General features: G+C 35.0%; 1 protein-coding gene across 3 annotated transcripts in view; it reads left to right on the forward strand.

The window, feature by feature from the left end:
* The first annotated feature begins 15 nt into the window (after nt 1-15).
* Nucleotides 16-20,263, forward strand: part of MMUT (methylmalonyl-CoA mutase) — a 34,894-nt gene continuing 14,646 nt past the window's right edge. The window contains 9 exon segments of one of the 3 annotated variants that reach the window (NM_001261561.1): nt 16-187; nt 4,045-4,468; nt 5,593-5,960; nt 7,411-7,568; nt 10,213-10,384; nt 12,319-12,567; nt 15,096-15,207; nt 16,220-16,335; nt 19,930-20,045. In NM_001261561.1, the coding sequence (NP_001248490.1) occupies nt 4,084-4,468; nt 5,593-5,960; nt 7,411-7,568; nt 10,213-10,384; nt 12,319-12,567; nt 15,096-15,207; nt 16,220-16,335; nt 19,930-20,045 (1,676 nt within the window). In that variant the 5' untranslated portion in view covers nt 16-187; nt 4,045-4,083. 3 annotated transcript variants of the gene reach the window in all.

Below are 20,263 nucleotides of genomic sequence, written 5' to 3' on the forward strand. Positions count from 1 at the left end.
TTGGCTGGAGCGAAGGCGGTGTCGGCCTACGCCCCCAGAGTCATCCGGCTGTCGCTGGCGGTTGCGCGGTTTGTGTGGGCTAGGTGAGGGCGGGGAGGCCTGGCTGTCTGGATCTCTGACAGGTGAGGCGGGGGACGCAGAAGTCCAGCCGCCCTCTCATGCAGCGGAGTCCGAAACAGGCCTACCAGTGAGTAGGACGTACACCTTTCAGATCTCTCCATTCTTCTGGCTCCTGTCCTTCCTCTACCCCTTTATTTTGAACTTCTGTCCTTTCTCTCCCCGTCTGTCCTTTACTTCTGTCTTCTTACCTTCCTACTGTGACGGGATCCCACTCTCTGCCTTCTCCTTAGGTTTAGATTTTCACTTCGACCAATCTCTCTTTTTGGGCGAGGTCCTTGGCAATTCGGAGGTACTTCTGGAAAGAAGGTGCTTTTAATACTTTAGGGGCCATGTCGTTATCTTCTCTGGCCACCTAAGCACCCTGACTGTTCCCGTTGGCGGAGGTCAGTTTTTGTATGGTTCCAAAGGGATGAGCTTGCTCCATGGCTGCCTCCCTTCTAGGTTGTGGGTTATGTCATTGTCAGGGTTTTTCTAAGAGTTTTCGGGACTAAAAGTGATTTTCTGTGTGTAAACAGGATTAAGAGTGTAAACAGGGTTAAGAGTGAGAGGTAGAATAGAAAAGACAGGTCTAAAGTGACATAAAAGCTTAAATTACTAACTCGTTCTCAGTTTTGTCTAGAAAGAAGGTGGTTTTAGGGAAGCTTGAAGCCCTGGATAACGTACGTGTGTAAAGTTTTAAACCACTTGATGATTTTCTCCCAATATAATTTTGTGTTTAATGATGTACTTATGCTAATATCAAATATAATTTTCATGTCCTATGTTTCCATCTCCAAACCCAACTGGTTGAACATCAGAATATCTTCTTGAACTATTAATGTACAATCACACGTCAGCAGCTAAAGCTTGAAGTTACTGGTTCAGAATTTTTTTCTCACTGATTTGTTTTTGAGGTGTGGGGGTGGGATTAATCATTCCTCTTTAACTCATGTTAGTTGTCAGTAACATATTTGCTTTGCATGTTGCTTCTTTGAATGCTTGAGGCCTCTCTTGATGGTCTTCTGAGAAAATTCAGAGGTCGTATTGCCTTCCGCAGTAGTTGTGTTTTTATCTAAAAGTGGTATCTGTTTCCAGCGTCCACCAATTCACATGTGATTTTCAAGCAAGATCCTCCACCAGCAAAAAGATTAGGACTTGCTGAAGGCTGAGATGATTGTTAGCATTTTTTAGCAATAAAATATTTTAAAATTAAAGTATGTACAGTATTTTTTTACACATAATGCTATTGCACACTTAATAGGTTACAATACAGTGTAAATACAACTGTTATATACACTGTGAAACCAAAAAATTTGTGTGACAGGCTTTATTAACTTTATTGTGGTGGTCTGGAACCGACCCTGCAATATCTTGGAGGTTATTGTCCCTTATACGGGGCTCTTTCCTATTAGTTGTTCAGATTTGGGAAAGTCCACGTGAAATGAGTGTGATATTTCCTGCCAACAGTTTAGACTCAGGTGGGTTTCAAATTACCTTTTATAGGATTACTATTGAAACGGTTTAGTTGTAGCTTCATTATTTTTCTCACCCACCTTTTAAGCTAGTAAATAAAGTGGATGGCTTGCAAAAAGATGGATGACAAGGACCCCATAGATTTAAAGAATAAAAATTGTGCTAGTATTAAAAAATTGAAGGGTTTTTTGTTTGTTTCTTTTTTCTTTTTTTTTTCTTCTTTTTTTTTTGAGACAGGGTCTCTCTGTTGCCCAGGTTGGAGTGCAGTGGCACGATCTGTGCTCATTGCAACCTTTGCTTCCCGGGTTCAAGTGATTCTCATGCCTCAGCCTCCTGAGTAGCTGGGAATTACAGGCGTGTGCCACCACGCCTGGCTAATTTTTGTATTTTTAGTAGAGACTGCATTTCACCATGTTGGCCAGGCTGGTCTTGAACCCCTGACTTCAAGTGATCCACCCGCCTCGGCCTCCTGGAGTGCTGGGATTACAGGCGTGAGCCACCATGCCCGGCCTCTTTTTTGTTGTTTCCATTTAGACTTTATTCTATGTACTTTTTACATAGTTGAACCTATTGCATTTAAAATTATGTGTCTTGAGTCTTTTACTTACTACTTTTTGAGTTTCTCTGTTTTTGGGAAAATACGCATAACACATTTTTAACTTTGTACTTATACATGTATTTACAGAAACTGCATAAAACATAACTGTATAATTTGATGAATTTCCACAAACAGAATATATCTATGTAAGTGGCAATCAGATCAAGAGCATTACTCCCAAAAGCCCCTCTCTTGCTCCTGTTGTATTCTAGCAACCATAAGTAATCATTCTTCTGACTTCCGACATCAAAGATTAGTTTTGCTAGCTTTCTAAACATATTTTAATAGCTACATGAAATGCTATCATTTTTATATGCTGTAATTCACTTATTCATATGTTATTAGACACAATTTTCCTAAATTTTCTCTATTACAAATAAAACTATAGGGAACATCTATGTATTATTACAGAAGCTTTCCCAGGAGTAATGTTCCTCAGTGGAACGGCATAAACATTTCTGAAACATTTCATATATATTGACAATTTACTTTCCAAAGTAGTTAAAATAGTTCATACTCTCACCAGTGGTTTATGGCTCTTGTTTAACGACCCCGTAATAAGTGTTGAGTATTTATTTCATTTAAACTTTACTAAACTGATAGGTAAGAAATGGTATGGAAAATAAAATTTGAAACTCCCTTTATTTGTTGCCGTATGCAGTATAATACACATAGTATAGTGAATATATTAATGTTTGTATCTCAGTATCTTTTTAAATAATAGGCTCTATATGTTTAGGCTGTATGACTCTGACAAGTTTTAGTAATTCAGGTGAACAGTTTACTGCTTTGTGAGGTGGGATTTTGATCAGGCGACTTTATTTCTCTAAGCCTCAGTTTCTACATCTAGAAAATGATGACACTGAACCCAGCAACCTAGTATAAAAATCTTTGCTAGTTATCAGGAATGTACAGCTCTAATGTTGGAGCAGTTTATAAATTAGCACAGAAATAGATTACTGAAGAGGCCATTTGGCTCACCTTATGGGTTCTGGGATGAGTTGTGAGCGTATTAGTTAAATGCAAGGACTTTGAAACCAGCTGCATAGGTTCCAGTCAATGCTGGCTCTTCTGTGCCTCGGTTTCTTAATCTGTAAAATGGGGCTAATAATAGTACCTACCTATTAAGGGTATTGCAGAGATTAAAATTGCTACTCTCTGTGATGTCATTATAGACTTCTGTGTTACTAGCCCATAGAAACGCTGCAAGTTGGAGATAATGCCTTAGCTGAATTAGCAAGAGAATAATATTTTAGGCAGAAGGAAGAGCAAGAGCAAATTCACAAAACTTTGACATATGCGCAGCCAACTGTAGGTAATCCAGTATTTCTAGTGCACAAAATGCATAAAGAGGACAAAGACAGAGGTGGGTCTGAGGGGGAAACAGAGACTGGTTCATGAAGGCCTTGAATACCTGTTTGTCTTATTCACCACTTTTTTCCTCCTTTACCCAACATAATGTCAGTCATAAACTGATATTTAATAAAAGCATTTTGATGTTAATTAGGAGGCTGTAGTATATCTTCCACATGATACAGAGTCTTTGAAAAATTTCATGGGGAGTGTGACATAGTCATATTTACAATGATGTCATTGTATGGAAGGGATTCATATAGAATGGAATAGAAGGGGGCTAAGACTGGTCAGTAAGACCAGCTAAGAGGCTACTGAGGAAAAAGAGTGGAACTAGAAGACTGATAGTAATTGTGGAGAAGAGGGGCCAAAGTTATAAAATATCAGGTGCAGGAAGCAGAAAAGGGGAAGAAATGAAATCAGACTAATACATCTTCTTTCTTTTTTATTCCTTTCTAATCAGTAGCTCCTATTTCCCACCCCTTGTTCTAAATGTTTATACACTATGTTTCTTTTTCTAGGTCAGTTCTTATTTCTGTTGGGTGTTTCCATGCTCCACCATGTTAAGAGCTAAGAATCAGCTTTTTTTACTTTCACCTCATTACCTGAAGCAGGTAAAAGAATCATCAGGCTCCAGGCTCATACGGCAACGATTTCTACACCAGCAACAGCCCCTTCACCCAGAATGGGCTGCCCTGGCTAAAAAGCAGCTGAAAGGCAAAAACCCAGAAGACCTAATATGGCACACCCCGGAAGGAATCTCTATAAAACCCTTGTATTCCAAGAGAGATACTACGGACTTACCTGAAGAACTTCCAGGAGTGAAGCCATTCACACGTGGACCATATCCTACCATGTATACCTTTAGGCCCTGGACCATCCGCCAGTATGCTGGTTTTAGTACTGTGGAAGAGAGCAATAAGTTCTATAAGGACAATATTAAGGGTGAGATTTTAATATAAGACATAGTATTTGTGATAAGACATATACCTCCTATGTTTTTATTTTTTTGAGGTTAATCTCTGTAAAGATGATATTCACTCCATAATTTTGTAGTTAAAGACTACACTCTGAAAAAAGTAGATTTTTTTAAACTTCTGTGGTCAAAAAGATAAGTGAGTTAGAATAAGGTGCTAAATTTTTGAAAGAAAACAACACTTACATGCACATTATTTAAAAGAAATTAGGTGAGGTGAAATTGCATGAAGAAAAGAAGACATTAGCTTTGCCTTTGAAAAATGCTTAACATTGTTGGGATAGGTATTGGAGAGGAAGATAGTTAAATGATGCCCAAAGAAAGTGTAAATGTGATAACGTGGTACAAACATTCAGTGCAATCTGGCATTCATTCACTGAAAATTATCTTAATTATTATTAATTCTTTCTGAGCTGTAATAAAATCATAGTGTTTGAATACTAAACTGGTAGATTTATAAGATTGTACTGCCCATGGAAGGTTGAACTTATATTTAGTATAGATTATTTTAGTTATTTAAAAATTTTGTACGATTGTCATAATTCAGTTTTCCAGAATATTTTGAATAGCCAAGAATCCTCTTGTGGCAGTATTAGATAAAAGAACAAAAAAGTAAGCAAGCATACAAATGTTAAGTTATTTTTTACCATATATGAACAGCCAGATCTTTTCATGAATTTTAGAAATATTTCAATCAAGTACCATATCTTCAGATAGACATGAGATGATTGAGATTTGTTGTTTCTTCCATTCTTTCCTTTAGTGAGGTCCGGAACTAAATTTGTGCATTTTGGCACAAGGGAAACAACTGACTCTCTTAAGAAGTGAAGTATCTTTATTTAAATTGGTTTTGACATGTATGAGCATAAAAATAGTTGTTATAAAAGTATACTGTTATGAGATGAATCAACATTTTTAGTGGTGTTAAAGTAAATCATTTACCTTGATTCCAGACTCTTGAATCTTACATTATTTTTCTATATGTATTTAGCTGGTCAGCAGGGATTATCAGTTGCCTTTGATCTGTTAAAGTAAATCATTTACCTTGATTCCAGACTCTTGAATCTTACATTATTTTTCTATATGTATTTAGCTGGTCAGCAGGGATTATCAGTTGCCTTTGATCTGGCGACACATCGTGGCTATGATTCAGACAACCCTCGAGTTCGTGGTGATGTTGGAATGGCTGGAGTTGCTATTGACACTGTGGAAGATACCAAAATTCTTTTTGATGGAATTCCTTTAGAAAAAATGTCAGTTTCCATGACTATGAATGGAGCAGTTATTCCAGTTCTTGCAAATTTTATAGTAACTGGAGAAGAACAAGGTGTACCTAAAGAGAAACTTACTGGTACCATCCAAAATGATATTCTAAAGGAATTTATGGTTCGAAACACATACATTTTTCCTCCAGAACCATCCATGAAAATTATTGCTGACATCTTTCAATATACGTCAAAGGTATACTTTGTGGTTATTATAGGTTTTTCTATAGTTCCTTGAATGTAGGAATTTTTACACCATGCTAAAACCTAATTTTAAAACTGAGTATTATAAATTTGGAATGTTTTATTATTGTTACTTTTTGTTTTTAATGTACTAATTTTATGTTCTGTCATTACTTGTAGGAATCTGGGCAATAGATCCTTACTGTGTTTTCTTTATTCCTAAAATTTAACTCTGATAATTGTTAGATTCAGGGAGGTCTTCTACTTACATTTTTAAATTTTCCTCCGAAATTCAGATGCAGTTGTGAAGTAGACACTGGTATCAGACAAATGGGGATTGGAATATGAGCTTTATTTCTGCTAAAAGCTGAATTGGAAGATATCACTTATCACTCATATCTGCAATCTCAAGGAGGTCCCTAATATTCACCCCTGAATTAGACTCATCTTTCCCAATGAGAATGATGGGAAAAGTCCCTCCATAGGGACACATTTTCCTCCTTCATTTTCCTGTGAACAATTTGTTTATATTTCCACCCATTATTCACACTTTGCTTCTTACTAGCAATGCGCTCCTTCTCTTTACCGATGTTAAAGTCAGACCATTATTTCATGGCACAGGGAAAATCGTCATCAACCCTTTTTATCTCTATCAATCTTTGTAATTACTATTATCTCCAAACTCTAGCAAGCATTGCTTAGCAAGCATTTTATGTATGGTTAACTCTTGGTAAAGATAGTTTTTCTTGACTCTGCAGGATATGTGTGATATACTCTACCTAACGTGAAATTTTAGAGGAATGGTGGAAATACAGTTTTTGTAGTGATTGTGGTGGAAAGAACCTGTCTGGGATATGCTTAGTATTAAATGTCACAGTAAATCAAACTGGAATCTTTGATTTTTAAAGCCATGCATTTTATCCCATTTTGTTTCAACATATAGTACTAAGAATTAAATCATTTTCTTTTTTTTCCTGCCATGTACTTATTCATGTTTGATGCCTTCATTCAAATTAGAAAATTAATAACTAGTAAATAATAATAAATTTATACATCTTCAGCAAATTAACCCAAAGTTTGGGTCTACAACCTCTTTTGAGGTCCAAGTCATTGGTTTGGAATTAAAAATGCCTCATTTAGTTCTCAGACCAAAGGTTACATTCCTAACCTCAGCTAGCTAATTCCACAATTTAAACTTTTAGAAGAATGGTTAGTACAAATTCTTGTCCACCAGAAAAATAAAGTAGGTAGAGTCCTGATGATGGTTCATGGACGAACCATTTCAATTGGAAAGCAAATTAAATGTAACAAATAAGTATTAAATATTTTGTTAACATTATAAACTACCAAGTATATTTGAGTTTAACGTAATTTTAAAATAATATTTACACTTAGAAAGTGGATTTAATAGAACCTTTTAATATTTTACTTATTCATTGTTACAATTTTTTTTTTTTATGTAGCACATGCCAAAATTTAATTCAATTTCAATTAGTGGATACCATATGCAGGAAGCAGGGGCTGATGCCATTCTGGAGCTGGCCTATACTTTAGCAGATGGATTGGAGTACTCTAGAACTGGACTCCAGGCTGGCCTGACAATTGATGAATTTGCACCAAGGTGAGTAAATTAAACCTAGATATTGTTTCAACATTAAGAAATGCATAGGACCATTTTATATGTTGATAAAATGGATTTATAAATATAAATATCAGGCTAGATTTAGATTTTCTTATATTTGAGTGATAATGAGAGAAAAAGCCAATATTTCTAATAAAAATAGAATTAAATTTGGCTGTACTTCTTTGTAAATTCCAGGAATATCTTGTTTCCAACTATTTAGAGAACACAAGTTTCACGTTTTAACAAACTATATTAAAATGTAGACATCATGTTTAGGCAGTTTTATTTTTCTAATTTTTCCATTTTAGAATACGGAATTAATCTATTATTTATTTTTTATTTTTTATTTTCCTGTTGCACTATCTAATGTAATGTTTTGGGATCCACTGTGCTGTTGAAACATTTGTTTCACAACAGTTTCTTAATAATGTTGTATGACAAATATGGGAAAACTTAAATGAAGTTTATGAAATATTTAAATTTGGAAGTCGAAAGTCATTCAGTGGTTCAGTCAGTACAGCAATCACTTGCTAAGCTTTGCTGTGCCAAACACTAGCCTATATGCTGACAATACAACATGTAGAAAACATAGCTTCTGCCTTCAGTGTTTATAGACTACTGAAATGCTCCTTTATACCAGGGATTTGTGTACTTATTGTGACAGCAGTTCCCAAAGTGTGCTCTAAGAACAGTTGGGTATTGCTAAGACTCTTTCTGGGGTATTTGAGATAAAAATGGTTTTTATGCTTATATTAGAGCTTTATTTGCCTTTTTCACTTTCATTTTCTCAAGAATTTATAGTGGTGTTTTTCAGAAGCTACACGATAAGTGATATTGCAACAGATTGCAGAAACAGATATGAGACTCCAGCTGTCTTCTCTTAAGCCATACATTGAAGAGATTTGCAAAAATGTAAAACAATGATGCTTTTATTATACATATATTTTAAGAAGCATACTTATTTTTCATAAAAAATGTTACTAATGTTAACATGTTGTGGGTTTATTTTGATTTGATTTGATTATTATTGAGATAGGATCTTGCTCTGTTGCACATGCTGGAGTGCAATGACATGATCACTGCTCATTGCAGCCTCAGCCTGCCAGGCTCAAGTGTTCCTCCCGCCTCAGGCTCCCAAGTAGCTGTGACTACAGGTGTGTGCCACCATACCTGGCTAATTTTTAAATTTTCTTGTAGAGATGGGGTTTCCCTGTGTTGCCCAGCTGGTCTCAAACTCCTGGGCTCAAGCTATCCTCCTGCCTTGTCCTCCTAAAGTGCTGGGATTCTAGGCAGTAGCCACTGTGCCCTTCCTTATTGTTACTTTTAAGTGAACTAGTAAAGAAAATATTGATAAATATTATACAAATAAAGAAATAAATTCTTTGGAATCTTCAGTAAGTTGTTTTTTTTGTTTTGTTTTGTTCTTTTTTTGAGACAGAGGCTCGCACTGTCGCCCAGGCTGGAGTGCAGTGGTGCGATCTCCACTCATTGCAAGCTCCGCCTCCCAGGTTCACACCATTCTCCTGCCTCAGCCTCCCGTGTAGCTGGGACTACAGGCGCCTGCCACCGCGCCCGGCTAATTTTTGTATTTTTTTTAGTAGAGACGGGGTTTCACACCATGTTAGCCAGGCTGGTCTCGATCTCCTGACCTCGTGATCCGCCCGTCTCAGCCTCCCAAAGTGCTGGGATTACAGGCGTGAGCCACCGCGCCCGGCTGGAATCTTCAGTAAGTTTTAAGAGTAAAAAGGGAACCTGAGATAAAAATATTTGAAAATTGCTGGGTTAAGAACTTTCAAGGCTGGATGTGGTGGCTCATGCCTGCAATCCCAGTGCTTCGGATGACCGAGGTGGGCAGATCACATGAAGCCAGGAATTCAAGACCAGTCTAGCCAACATGGCAAAACCTGGTCTCTATTAAAAATACAAAAGTTAGCTGGGCATGGTGGTGCTTGTCTGTAATTCCAGCTACTTGGGAGGGTGAGGCACAAGAATCGCTTGAACCTGGGAAGTGGAGGTTGCAGTGACCTGACAGTGCTTCATTGCACTCCAGCCTGGGCAATAGAACAAGACTCTGTCTCAAAAAATCAACTTCTTCCAAAAATGTATCAGGAGTGGATTTGCCAGCTTTGTGCCTTTAGAGACAGGCAAGTAACCTAAATGTTTAAATCAGCACAGAATATGAGATAAAAGGGAGAGGTGAAGGAGAAGTATATGCCTAGACCAAATGCACAATCATTCTTTTACAAAACACTTTCTGACTATTTAAACAAAGCAGATTTGCTGTTTTATTTCATTCATAAGTGACTCCTATCTTACATATTGAGTATTCCTAAAATATATTTTTTTAAAGAAATTGAATCTTTCTTTAATGAAGGACACAAGAAGAGATTCTTTCATAAAGAAAACCAATTACAAAGTGAATAATTCTTACCTGAAACAAAATTCTTCCATATGCATTAAACTGTGATTTTATGTTAGGTTTAAAGTTACATAAATATACATGTACTGATCTTAATTCAAATTAAGTTGTTTGAAATTAAAATATAGACCTTGATTTTCTAGTGTGTGATGCAATTAGTTTTTTTTTCTGTTCTATATTGTTAAGTTTAATTAAATTCTGGACCTAGCATTACTATTTTAGGTTGTCTTTCTTCTGGGGAATTGGAATGAATTTCTATATGGAAATAGCAAAGATGAGAGCTGGTAGAAGACTCTGGGCTCACTTAATAGAGAAAATGTTTCAGCCTAAAAGTTCAAAATCTCTTCTTCTAAGAGCACATTGTCAGACATCAGGATGGTCACTTACTGAGCAGGTGTGTATATAATTCAAAATGTAGAATTTTAATAAAGTCTTTTATATATATATATTTTCTGAGCAATATGGCACAAGCAGGAAATAGATTTAAGAAGCTATCTGTTAATATTTGAAATCATAAATATTCTGAAGCATAATGTATATTTAGATTTGTAATTATACATAGTATAATAAATAAATAAATAAAAATTGTCTCCCTCTAGTGGTTAACAATATAAAATCACTTACATCCTAGCTTCCATGTAGTGCTGAAACACTTTTGTAAAAGTAAACAAGGCTGGGTGAGGTGGCTCACACTTGTAATTCCAACAATTTGGGAGGCCGAGGCAGGTGGATCATCTGAGGTCAGGGGTTCGAAACCAGCCTGGCCAACATGGCAAAACCCCGCCTCTACTAAACATACAAAACTAGCTGGGCATGGTGGTGCATGCCTATAATCCCAGCTACTTGGGAAGCTGAGGCAGGAGAATCACTTGAACCTGGGAGGTGGAGATTGCAGTGAGCCGAGATCACACCACTGCACTCCAGCCTGGGCAACAAGAGCAAAACTACGTGTCACACACACACAAAAAAAGTAAATGGAATTTAATGATGAGGAAGAAGCAAAAGTCATAAGTTAATACTCCCATATATTTGTAAGAGTTATAATTCTTAACATAAAACTGCCTATTTAAAATTGATTGTATATACATACATATTTTATATGTTAAAGTTATATGTTTAAACAAGCATGCAAGCAAACAGACTGTTTAAAGACTATTTTTACTTGGGTAATTTTATTTGTTCTCTTAAAAATTGTATAGTTATGGCCTTGTTTTTATACATGTTCTCTTTACATATGAAATTATTTTGGTACATTTAAAAATAATTTATATGTGCAAAGTTACATTGCTTTTATACATTTAAATGTTGAGTAATAACTATTGTGCTCCATATGAAATATAACTTCAGGTTCTTATAAATGGAAAAATAGACTGGGCGCAATGGCTCACGCCTGTAATCCCAGCACTTTGGGAGGCCAAGGCGGGCGGATCACGAGGTCAGGAGATCAAGACCATCCTGGCTAACATGGTGAAACCCTGTCTCTACTAAAAATACAAAAAAATTAGCCGGGTATGGTGGCGGGTGCCTATAGTCCCAGCTACTTTGGACTGAGGCAGGAGAATGGCATGAACCTGGGAGGTGGAGCTTGCAGTGAGCCGAGATTGTGCCACTTCACTCCAGCCTGGGCGACAGAGCAAGACTCCATCTCAAAAAAAAAAATAATAAAATAAAATAAAGTAAATATAAATGAATAAATGGAGAAATAGAGACTTTTAGGTTGGAAGGAACCTTAATAATCATTTTTATTTTATCTTGCTTATTTTTTCAGCTAAGGAAACTGAAGTTCAGAGAGATCCAATGACTTGCCCAAATCACAATTAGGCATACAATAAACTAGAACTCAAATTTCAGATATCTCAGTTCATTGTTTTATCTGTTTGGTTAACATTTATTCAGTGCCTGTTTTGTACACATCATTGTGGTAGATACTGTGAGGTAGACAAAATAATTAGGGGAGAGTGAATTATGAAATGAAGGACTATATAGTCTTAAGTAGAAAAAGAATGTGTTCTTGATATACTTATAGAAAAGTATTTAGGCAATATATAAGTAAGCACAACAAACGTCTGATATTTCAGAGGATTATAAGAGGTAATGTTTTAGTGCTTAAGAGAAGATTAAGCACTAAACAGTGACTCTGACTCTTCTAATTCTCTTCTAATTCTGGCTTCTAAACTAATTTGTCTAAATTTATTTGCTATTCTGAAGCTTAGTATGGAAATTGACATAGAAAGTATGCAGCAGTTGCTGTTTAATCATGTTGCTGTTTATAGTTACAATATCTATCACTTGTTTCTTTGGGTTTTTGTTTTTTATCAAATATTTTAGGATCCTTACAATAATATTGTCCGTACTGCAATAGAAGCAATGGCAGCAGTATTTGGAGGGACTCAGTCTTTGCACACAAATTCTTTTGATGAAGCTTTGGGTTTGCCAACTGTGAAAAGTGCTCGAATTGCCAGGAACACACAAATTATCATTCAAGAAGAATCTGGAATTCCCAAAGTGGCTGATCCTTGGGGAGGTTCCTACATGATGGAATCTCTCACAAATGATGTTTACGATGCTGCTTTAAAGGTGAGTTTTTCCACTTTGCAACTTTGTTTTCAGAATTTGCAGATTTGTAAAGATTTATAGATGTTAAAACTTGTAAGTCAAGATTTATAGATTTTAAATTTATAAATCAAATCACTTACAAATTTATATAATAATTTAAACAATGTTTGCAAAAAAAGAAATTCAGATTTAATTTTATAGTTTTCAAAACTGAATCCATTTAAAAATACATTTGTATTAAAGTATTTTATTAAAAGAATTGAAAAGATAGCTAGTAGTTAAAAGCTCATAGAAAGAACAGCAATTTTTGATCTTCCACTTTTTTTTTCCTGCTTCCTGGAGTAAGATACATACTTCTTTGCTTATTTTTGTTTTTATCTGCATAGTTTATAATCACATGTATACTGTTTCTTCTAATTTTATCAACTGTAGACATTACACATGAGACCTTAGACACTATTGCTTTCCTAGTAGAGTAGTTTAGATTTTGGCTGATTCATACCCCTACTTTGCCTCCTCCCTTAGTACTGATATAATTATATCTCAATATAATCCTTTCTGAAATCTTCTAATGTTCTCATTTGATTTAAATTGTCTTTTCTCTATTTCTGCTCACTATTGCTGTTGTTTCACTCCTCTTTGCCATTATAGTAGGAATATATTTTCATTTCTCCTCTGTTGAATTCTGAATCTTGAATCCCATGTCTATCTCTTGGTTATTTGGAAGTACATCTCATAGAAACCTGCTAAAAATGGTGCATGGGAGATAAATTATTTGAAACTTTGCCTGTTTGAGAATGTCTTTATTCTGTTTTTATACTTGATTGATAATCTGACTAAGCTTGACATTATTTCCATTCAGGAAATTCATAAGCAAGTTTGTAAGCATTGATCTGTTTTTTATTCTATATTTTTATTCTGGCTTTCAATATTTCTGATCAGAAATTTGATGCCATTCTTATTCAGGATCTTTCTTTTTCAAAGTATTGGGACCTCGTCTTTACTTTTTGTGTTGATGTATAACTTGGTGTATTTTTTCCTACATGGTACTGAACCTTTATTGGGTCTTTTTCATCTCACTTTTTAAAAAAATATATTTTTATAGCTCTAGGAAATTTTCCTGTATTATTTCTTTGACAGTTTTTTTCTTGCCATTTTCATATGGTTTCTCTTTCTAGAACTCCTAGTCATAAGCTATGGACCTCCTTAAATAATATCCTGATGTTCTTATCTTTTTTTTTTTTTTTCTTTTTTGAGACAGAGTCTCGCTCTGTCACCAGGCTAGAGTGCAGTGGCACGATCTCAGCTTACTGCAACTTCTGACTCCCTAGTTCAAGCGTTTCTCCTGCCTCAGCCTCCCGAGTAGCTGGGATTACAGGTACACGCCACCACACCCAGCTAATTTTTGTATTTTTAATAGAGACGGGGGAGTTCACCATGTTGGTCAGGCTGGTCTCAAACTCCTGACCTTGTGATCTGCCCACCTCGGCCTCCCAAAGAGCTGGGATTACAGGCGTGAGCCACTGCTCCCTGCCTGTTCTTATCTTTTCTATAGTATATCTGTTTGCCTTTTTGTTCTGTGTTCTTAAAGATTTGTCAACTTTATGTTTCTACTTATTTTTACATTCATGTATTTTTAATTTGTAGAGCTCATTTTTGTTTTCTAATTTCCCCCTTATAATTAATGTCATCTTCATTTGTTGCATTAGTGCAGAATCCCTTTTTATTCTGAATTCATGATATTTTCTGAAGTTTTCTTTTGCGTCCTGTATTGTCTCTGCTTTCTCTCTGTGCTTTTTGTTATTAGCCTTTAGTTAGAGTACAGGCTTTTATTTTGGTAAGACATCTTACCCTTACTTCTCTCTGTATTTGGTGTTTGATAGTTCATTGCATCTTGAGTTCATTTGCTGTAGACAGTAAACGTTGGTTCTCCTGACAGAATGAGAGAGGGGTGGTTGCAGACTCTGAAATTGTCTTCTTCTTTTTTAGCTTCTCATTTTACACTTACGTAGAATCCAATTACGTAGAATCTTGAATTCATCAGGGAAAAGCGGGTTGAACTTGATCCTTTCTGCTAAGCCATATATCATTCCACTGTCTGCTTTCTGCTTTCATATAGAAGCTATGATTGAAAGTTTAAATGTTTCCTGATTTCATTAAAGATGAGGTTACATTGTTTCTCTGCAGCTCAAATAAAAAGTAAATTACATTTTAAAATATATTTTTCTTAGAGACTTTATGTAATTATGAAAACTTTAGGTACCTAAAAATAAAGATTAGAGAATTGATGTGGCTTTAATTTTCTCCCAAGACTTAAGAGGTTTTGTGTTTTTTGGAATATACTTGTTAGTTGTCTTTTCAAGTAACTATAAACACACAAATTCTAATTAATGTCTTTGGTGTTTATTTAATTATGTTCTTATGAAACATTAAAATTTAGTTTATAATTTTATTAATATTAGTAATTATGTAACACTCATAACAAATTTGTATAGTTTATACACATTTTTAATATTCTCTTTTAGTTTTGTTAATGTTTTTCTTTTTAGCTCATTAATGAAATTGAAGAAATGGGTGGAATGGCCAAAGCTGTAGCTGAGGGAATACCTAAACTTCGAATTGAAGAATGTGCTGCCCGAAGACAAGCTAGAATAGATTCTGGTAAGATAAAGTGAGAAAGTTCATATATGAAATCCAGCATTTGAAAAGAAATTCATTTCTATTTGAAGATAACGTGTATGGTTACTAAAACAAAAATAATGAAAAATGGAACTTGGGTAAATTTTTTCTCATATACTTTATCTATGTTTTTTTTTTTGCATACATGGATGCACACAGGCAAGCATATGTACAAAGTGTGTGTGGATGTCTACCCATTGTATATATGTACTTGTTTGTGAATAGATGTCATTAACATTTTGAAGATGGCACTGTTGATGATCAGTGTTCTCTGCATTGGAGTATTCATTCATTCAATGAATACTTTTTTAGTTTATTTTGTTTGAGGCACTTGCTATGTCTGGGCATACAACAGTGAACAGGACAGACATGACCTCTATGCACACAAATCTTACATTCTAGTAAAAGAGAGGGAAATGATCAAGCAAATAAAGAATTATAGATCATGATAAGTGCTATGAAGGAAATATGAAGGAGTATAACCAGTGGTAGGGGTTGCGGGAAGTTTTATATAAGAGTAATAATCTGGTAGTTTGAGGTAAAATATATTCTTTATCATGTAAGGAAGTATCTTTGTCATTTTGATTTACTACTTATAGAAGCGTTCTTTTTTTGTTTAAAAGTGATTGGCTGAATTCAAAAAAATATTAGAAAAGCTACTGGGTATTCATTCTCTACCTTATAAATCTTAGATGGCAACTTCTCTGATTGTTATTTTGAAGTGATAGAAGATTTATTAGAAACTGTGAGAAAGTGTGTATTAATAGTTTGGTAGAATAATGAAAGTCCTTCCTTACAGAGATTCTGACATATACCTCTACTTTCCTCCCACACCCCCTTCTCAGATTGGGATTTGCTGATCTATGTCGAAGTTTCATTAAGACTTAAGAATACTACTTAAAGATATTAAATTTATAAGAAAAATACGTCATACCCAGAGCATTACAATTAGGTAATTATTTGGGAATAAAATTTTTCTTTGGGAAATTACCAGGTTCTGAAGTCATCGTTGGAGTAAATAAGTACCAGTTGGAAAAAGAAGACGCCGTAGAAGTTCTGGCAATTGATAATACTTCAGTGCGAAACAGGCAGATTGAGAAACTTCAGAAGGTATTAATAGCTTTTTTTTTTTTTTTTTTTTTTTTTTTTTTTTTTTTTTTAGTATTTTCTGTGTTCTGGGCACTGGCTAGGCTCTGAAATTGTTGTGCTTAAATTAATCCTTAAAACAGCATGAGGTGGGTATTAATTTCCATCATTTCAAATGTAAGGGAACTAAAGATAAGGCTTTGAGAAACTTGCTCAGGATAAATAATTAGACAACCCGGACTCAGTCTTAGTCTGTTGACACCAAAAACTTGTTTTAAACCATGATATCTACCTCTGTGAAACTTCTAAGTTGTTATTAAAAACCACACTACAATAATACCTTCCATAATTTATAGATTAAAACAAAGGCTTAGATAATTATGTAACTTACTCAAAGTTAAAAACAGAATAAAGTTTAGAGTTAGTATATGAATTCAGGGCTTCTTATTATGATTTCTTTCACCAGAATGGTAGCATCTGATAATACTGTTAAATAATTACTTGCTTTTTGATTTTTAAAATTCAACTATATTTGGTAGTGCTTTAGTAAGGTACAGTATATAATAACCTTTATTTATTTTGATTGAAACTAGAGTACTGTATTCCCTCCTTATTTTGTCACTGAGTTGATCCAAAGCATATGAAATACTAAAATAGGTAAATCAAATTCATTGTCACTGTTGTAACCTATATATTTTTGTTGTGTGAAGCTACTTTGGCCTCTTAATCTTTGGCATTTGTAATTACTGCTGTTTCCAGGGTAGGAGGCTTAAAAATTTAATGGCTTTTCTTTGTTCACTTTTCCTGAGATTGTTTAATGCATGACTTTTTTTTAGTTCAATCTATAAAAATCTAATAGTATTTATTGTATTTGGAAAACCCCTTTCTTCTCTCTTATACTTTAGGTTCTTATTAACTTTATATCTTCATAGCCTGAGGGATTTCATTTATCGTAAATAATGATAAACCTTATTTTGGGCAACAGAGAGGAATTCATTAATGACAATATAGGAATAATAGTTTTCCTATATTATATATAAATAACATTTATTGAGCACTTACTATGTACCACATACTGTACTAAATGCTTTTCTGGAATTGTTGTTTTTGTGTATTATTTTATTTAACAGGTAATTACTATTTTTATTTCCATTTACAGATGAGGGAACTAATGATTGGAGAGTCTCATTTAGTTGCTCAAGTTTATAGTATAAGTGAGAAAGCTGGGATTTGAATGCAGGCTTTTTTTTTTTTTTTTTTTGAGACAGAGTCTCGCTCTGTCACCCAGGCTGGAGTGCAGTGGCCGGATCTCAGCTCACTACAAGCTCTGCCTCCCAGGTTTACGCCATTCTCCTGCCTCAGCCTCCCAAATAGCTGGGACTACAGGCGCCCGCCACCTCGCCCGGCTAGTTTTTTGTATTTTTAGTAGAGATGGGGTTTCACCGTGTTAGCCAGGCTGGTCTCGATCTCCTGACCTCGTGATCCGCCCGTCTCGGCCTCCCAAAGTGCTGGGATTACAGGCTTGAGCCACCGTGCCCGGCCTGAATGCAGGCTTTTTGACTCTAGTGCCAGTTTAGGATAAATGGATATTCTGATGTAACTTTTTCCTAGTTTTGAACCTTCTTAGGACCATGACCAAATCAAAGTTCTTCTATTATAAAAATTGACTTTCATAGCTAGAATCAGATATTTTTAGAGCAAAATATATTTCTGCTTCAATACTCTGAGCTCTCTTCAGTAATGAACTCAAGTTTATATTGTCTTATGCTTTCCTCTTACCCATGGGTTTTAACAGTATTTTACCTGTGGTGGTAATTTTTTAAAAAACGTGAACTACCTCAACAGTAATTTTGTATTAAATTATTTTTTTTAATCCTTAGTCCCAATTAATTTTAGCATGTGTTTTCACTCCCTGAATTTTAGTAATCTGTTGTTGAGATAATTATAGCAAACTACCTAATCTAAGGACGACTAGTTTTCTAGTAAACCAGAAAAGGTATACTTCTCAGGTCTTTGCTCAAATGTCACCTTATCTAAGAAGCTTACAGTGATCCAATATCTACAATGGCACCCTACTACCCTGTGCCAAATCACTTCATTATTTTCTCGATTTACTTTATTTTTCTCTTAAATTGTATGTGTTTATTGTTTCTGTCTCCAATGAAAGATAAAGGAAAATGGGCATTTTTTTTTTTTTTTTTTTTTTTTTTTTGAGATGGAGTCTCTCTCTGTTGCCCAGGCTGGAGTGCAGTGGCCTGATCTTGGCTCACCACAACCTTCACCTCCCTAGTTCAAGCAATTCTCCTGCCTCAGCTTCCCAAGTAGCTGGGACTACAAGCATGAGCCATCATGCCCGGCTAATTTTTGTATTTTTAGTAGAGACGGGGTTTTAACTATGTTGGCTGGGCTGGTCTCGAACTCCTGACCTCATGATCCACCCACCTCGGCCTCCCAGAGTGCTGGGATTACAGGCATGAGTCACCGCGCCCAGCCAAAAATGAGCATTTTTATAGAGAATTTGGGGTTAAGTTTTTTCTTGCCCTAAATATAGTTGGACCTCCATATCTATGGGTTCCACATCTATGGATTTAACCAATAATGAATTGAAGATATTTCAGAAAAAAAGAATGGATGCATCTGTACTCAATGTGTACAGACTTTTTTTCTTGTTATTTCCTAAACCATACAGTATAACAACTATTTATGTAGTACTTACATTGTATTAGGAATTATAAATAATCTAGAGATGATTTAAAGTATACAAGAAAATGTACATAGGTTATATGTCAATACTACATCATTTTGTATAAGGGCCTTGAACATCCCTGAATTTTGGTGTCTGTGGATAGCGTGGGCAGTGGGTCATGAAACCAATTGCCCAAAGATATTGAGGGATGACTGTATAAATTTTCTATACCACCTCTGCTTATATATACTATATAATATTCGTGGCAGCTTCAGCAGTATCATATTTTAGACTCTCTTACAGGTGGTACAATTTGTAAAAAAAAAGGATTTATGCAACTTTATTTTGACAAATTGTTGGCAGAGCAGAGTTAGGACCCAGGGAAAACATTTTTTACTATGTTTTTCATTGTGTATCTTAGTCTCTCTCTCTTGAGATTATTTTTAAATAAAAGTACAGCAATATACATACATATTATTATTAATATATTGTTATTTATCTAAAGGAAACTTAAAATATAACTAAAATATTCTCCAAGTTCATATTTTTTTTCTCTTGTCACTACTAATCTTTAGTGTTCCTTCAAAATACTTCATATGAAAGACCTACTTGTTTTCAATGTCTTGCTACTTTAGAAAAGCCTAAGTAACATGTGCTGCTTGGGAAGGTCAGCACTATTATTGCCCTGCATGTTTCTGATTTGTTGGGGTTATACCAAATGTAATATTATTTTAGGAAATCCTGAGTAAATGAATGAATTGAATGAATAAAATTCCTAGGTTATATATTATTCTGTTCATTTTTTTCCTCTTATATTTGGAGTTAGGATTATGGAAAAAAATGCCACGTGGTATGCATCAGGGTCTAATCTCTTGATCTCTGTTTTATTCTCTCTTCATGTAAATTGTCCCTTTCCTTGACTTTTTCCATAGATCAAATCCAGCAGGGATCAAGCTTTGGCTGAACGTTGTCTTGCTGCACTAACCGAATGTGCTGCTAGCGGAGATGGAAATATCCTGGCTCTTGCAGTAGATGCATCTCGTGCAAGGTAGAGATATATAAGTTGGAGGTTTCCAAAGACTAAAAGTTGGCCGGTTTAGCTTTCCAGAGTATACTTAAATGAAAGGTTGACCCTATAAACCATGCGAGCCCAAAAGAAAATAATGGCATCCATAATAAATTTAATTCTTATCATTTTAAAATCCTCTGTATTTAAAACATTCACATATTTTGAGTGAAATGTATTAATAAATGTATATTTTACTG

The sequence above is a fragment of the Macaca mulatta genome, chromosome 4 (assembly GCF_049350105.2).
Source record: "Macaca mulatta isolate MMU2019108-1 chromosome 4, T2T-MMU8v2.0, whole genome shotgun sequence".
Classification (NCBI taxonomy): domain Eukaryota; kingdom Metazoa; phylum Chordata; class Mammalia; order Primates; family Cercopithecidae; genus Macaca; species Macaca mulatta.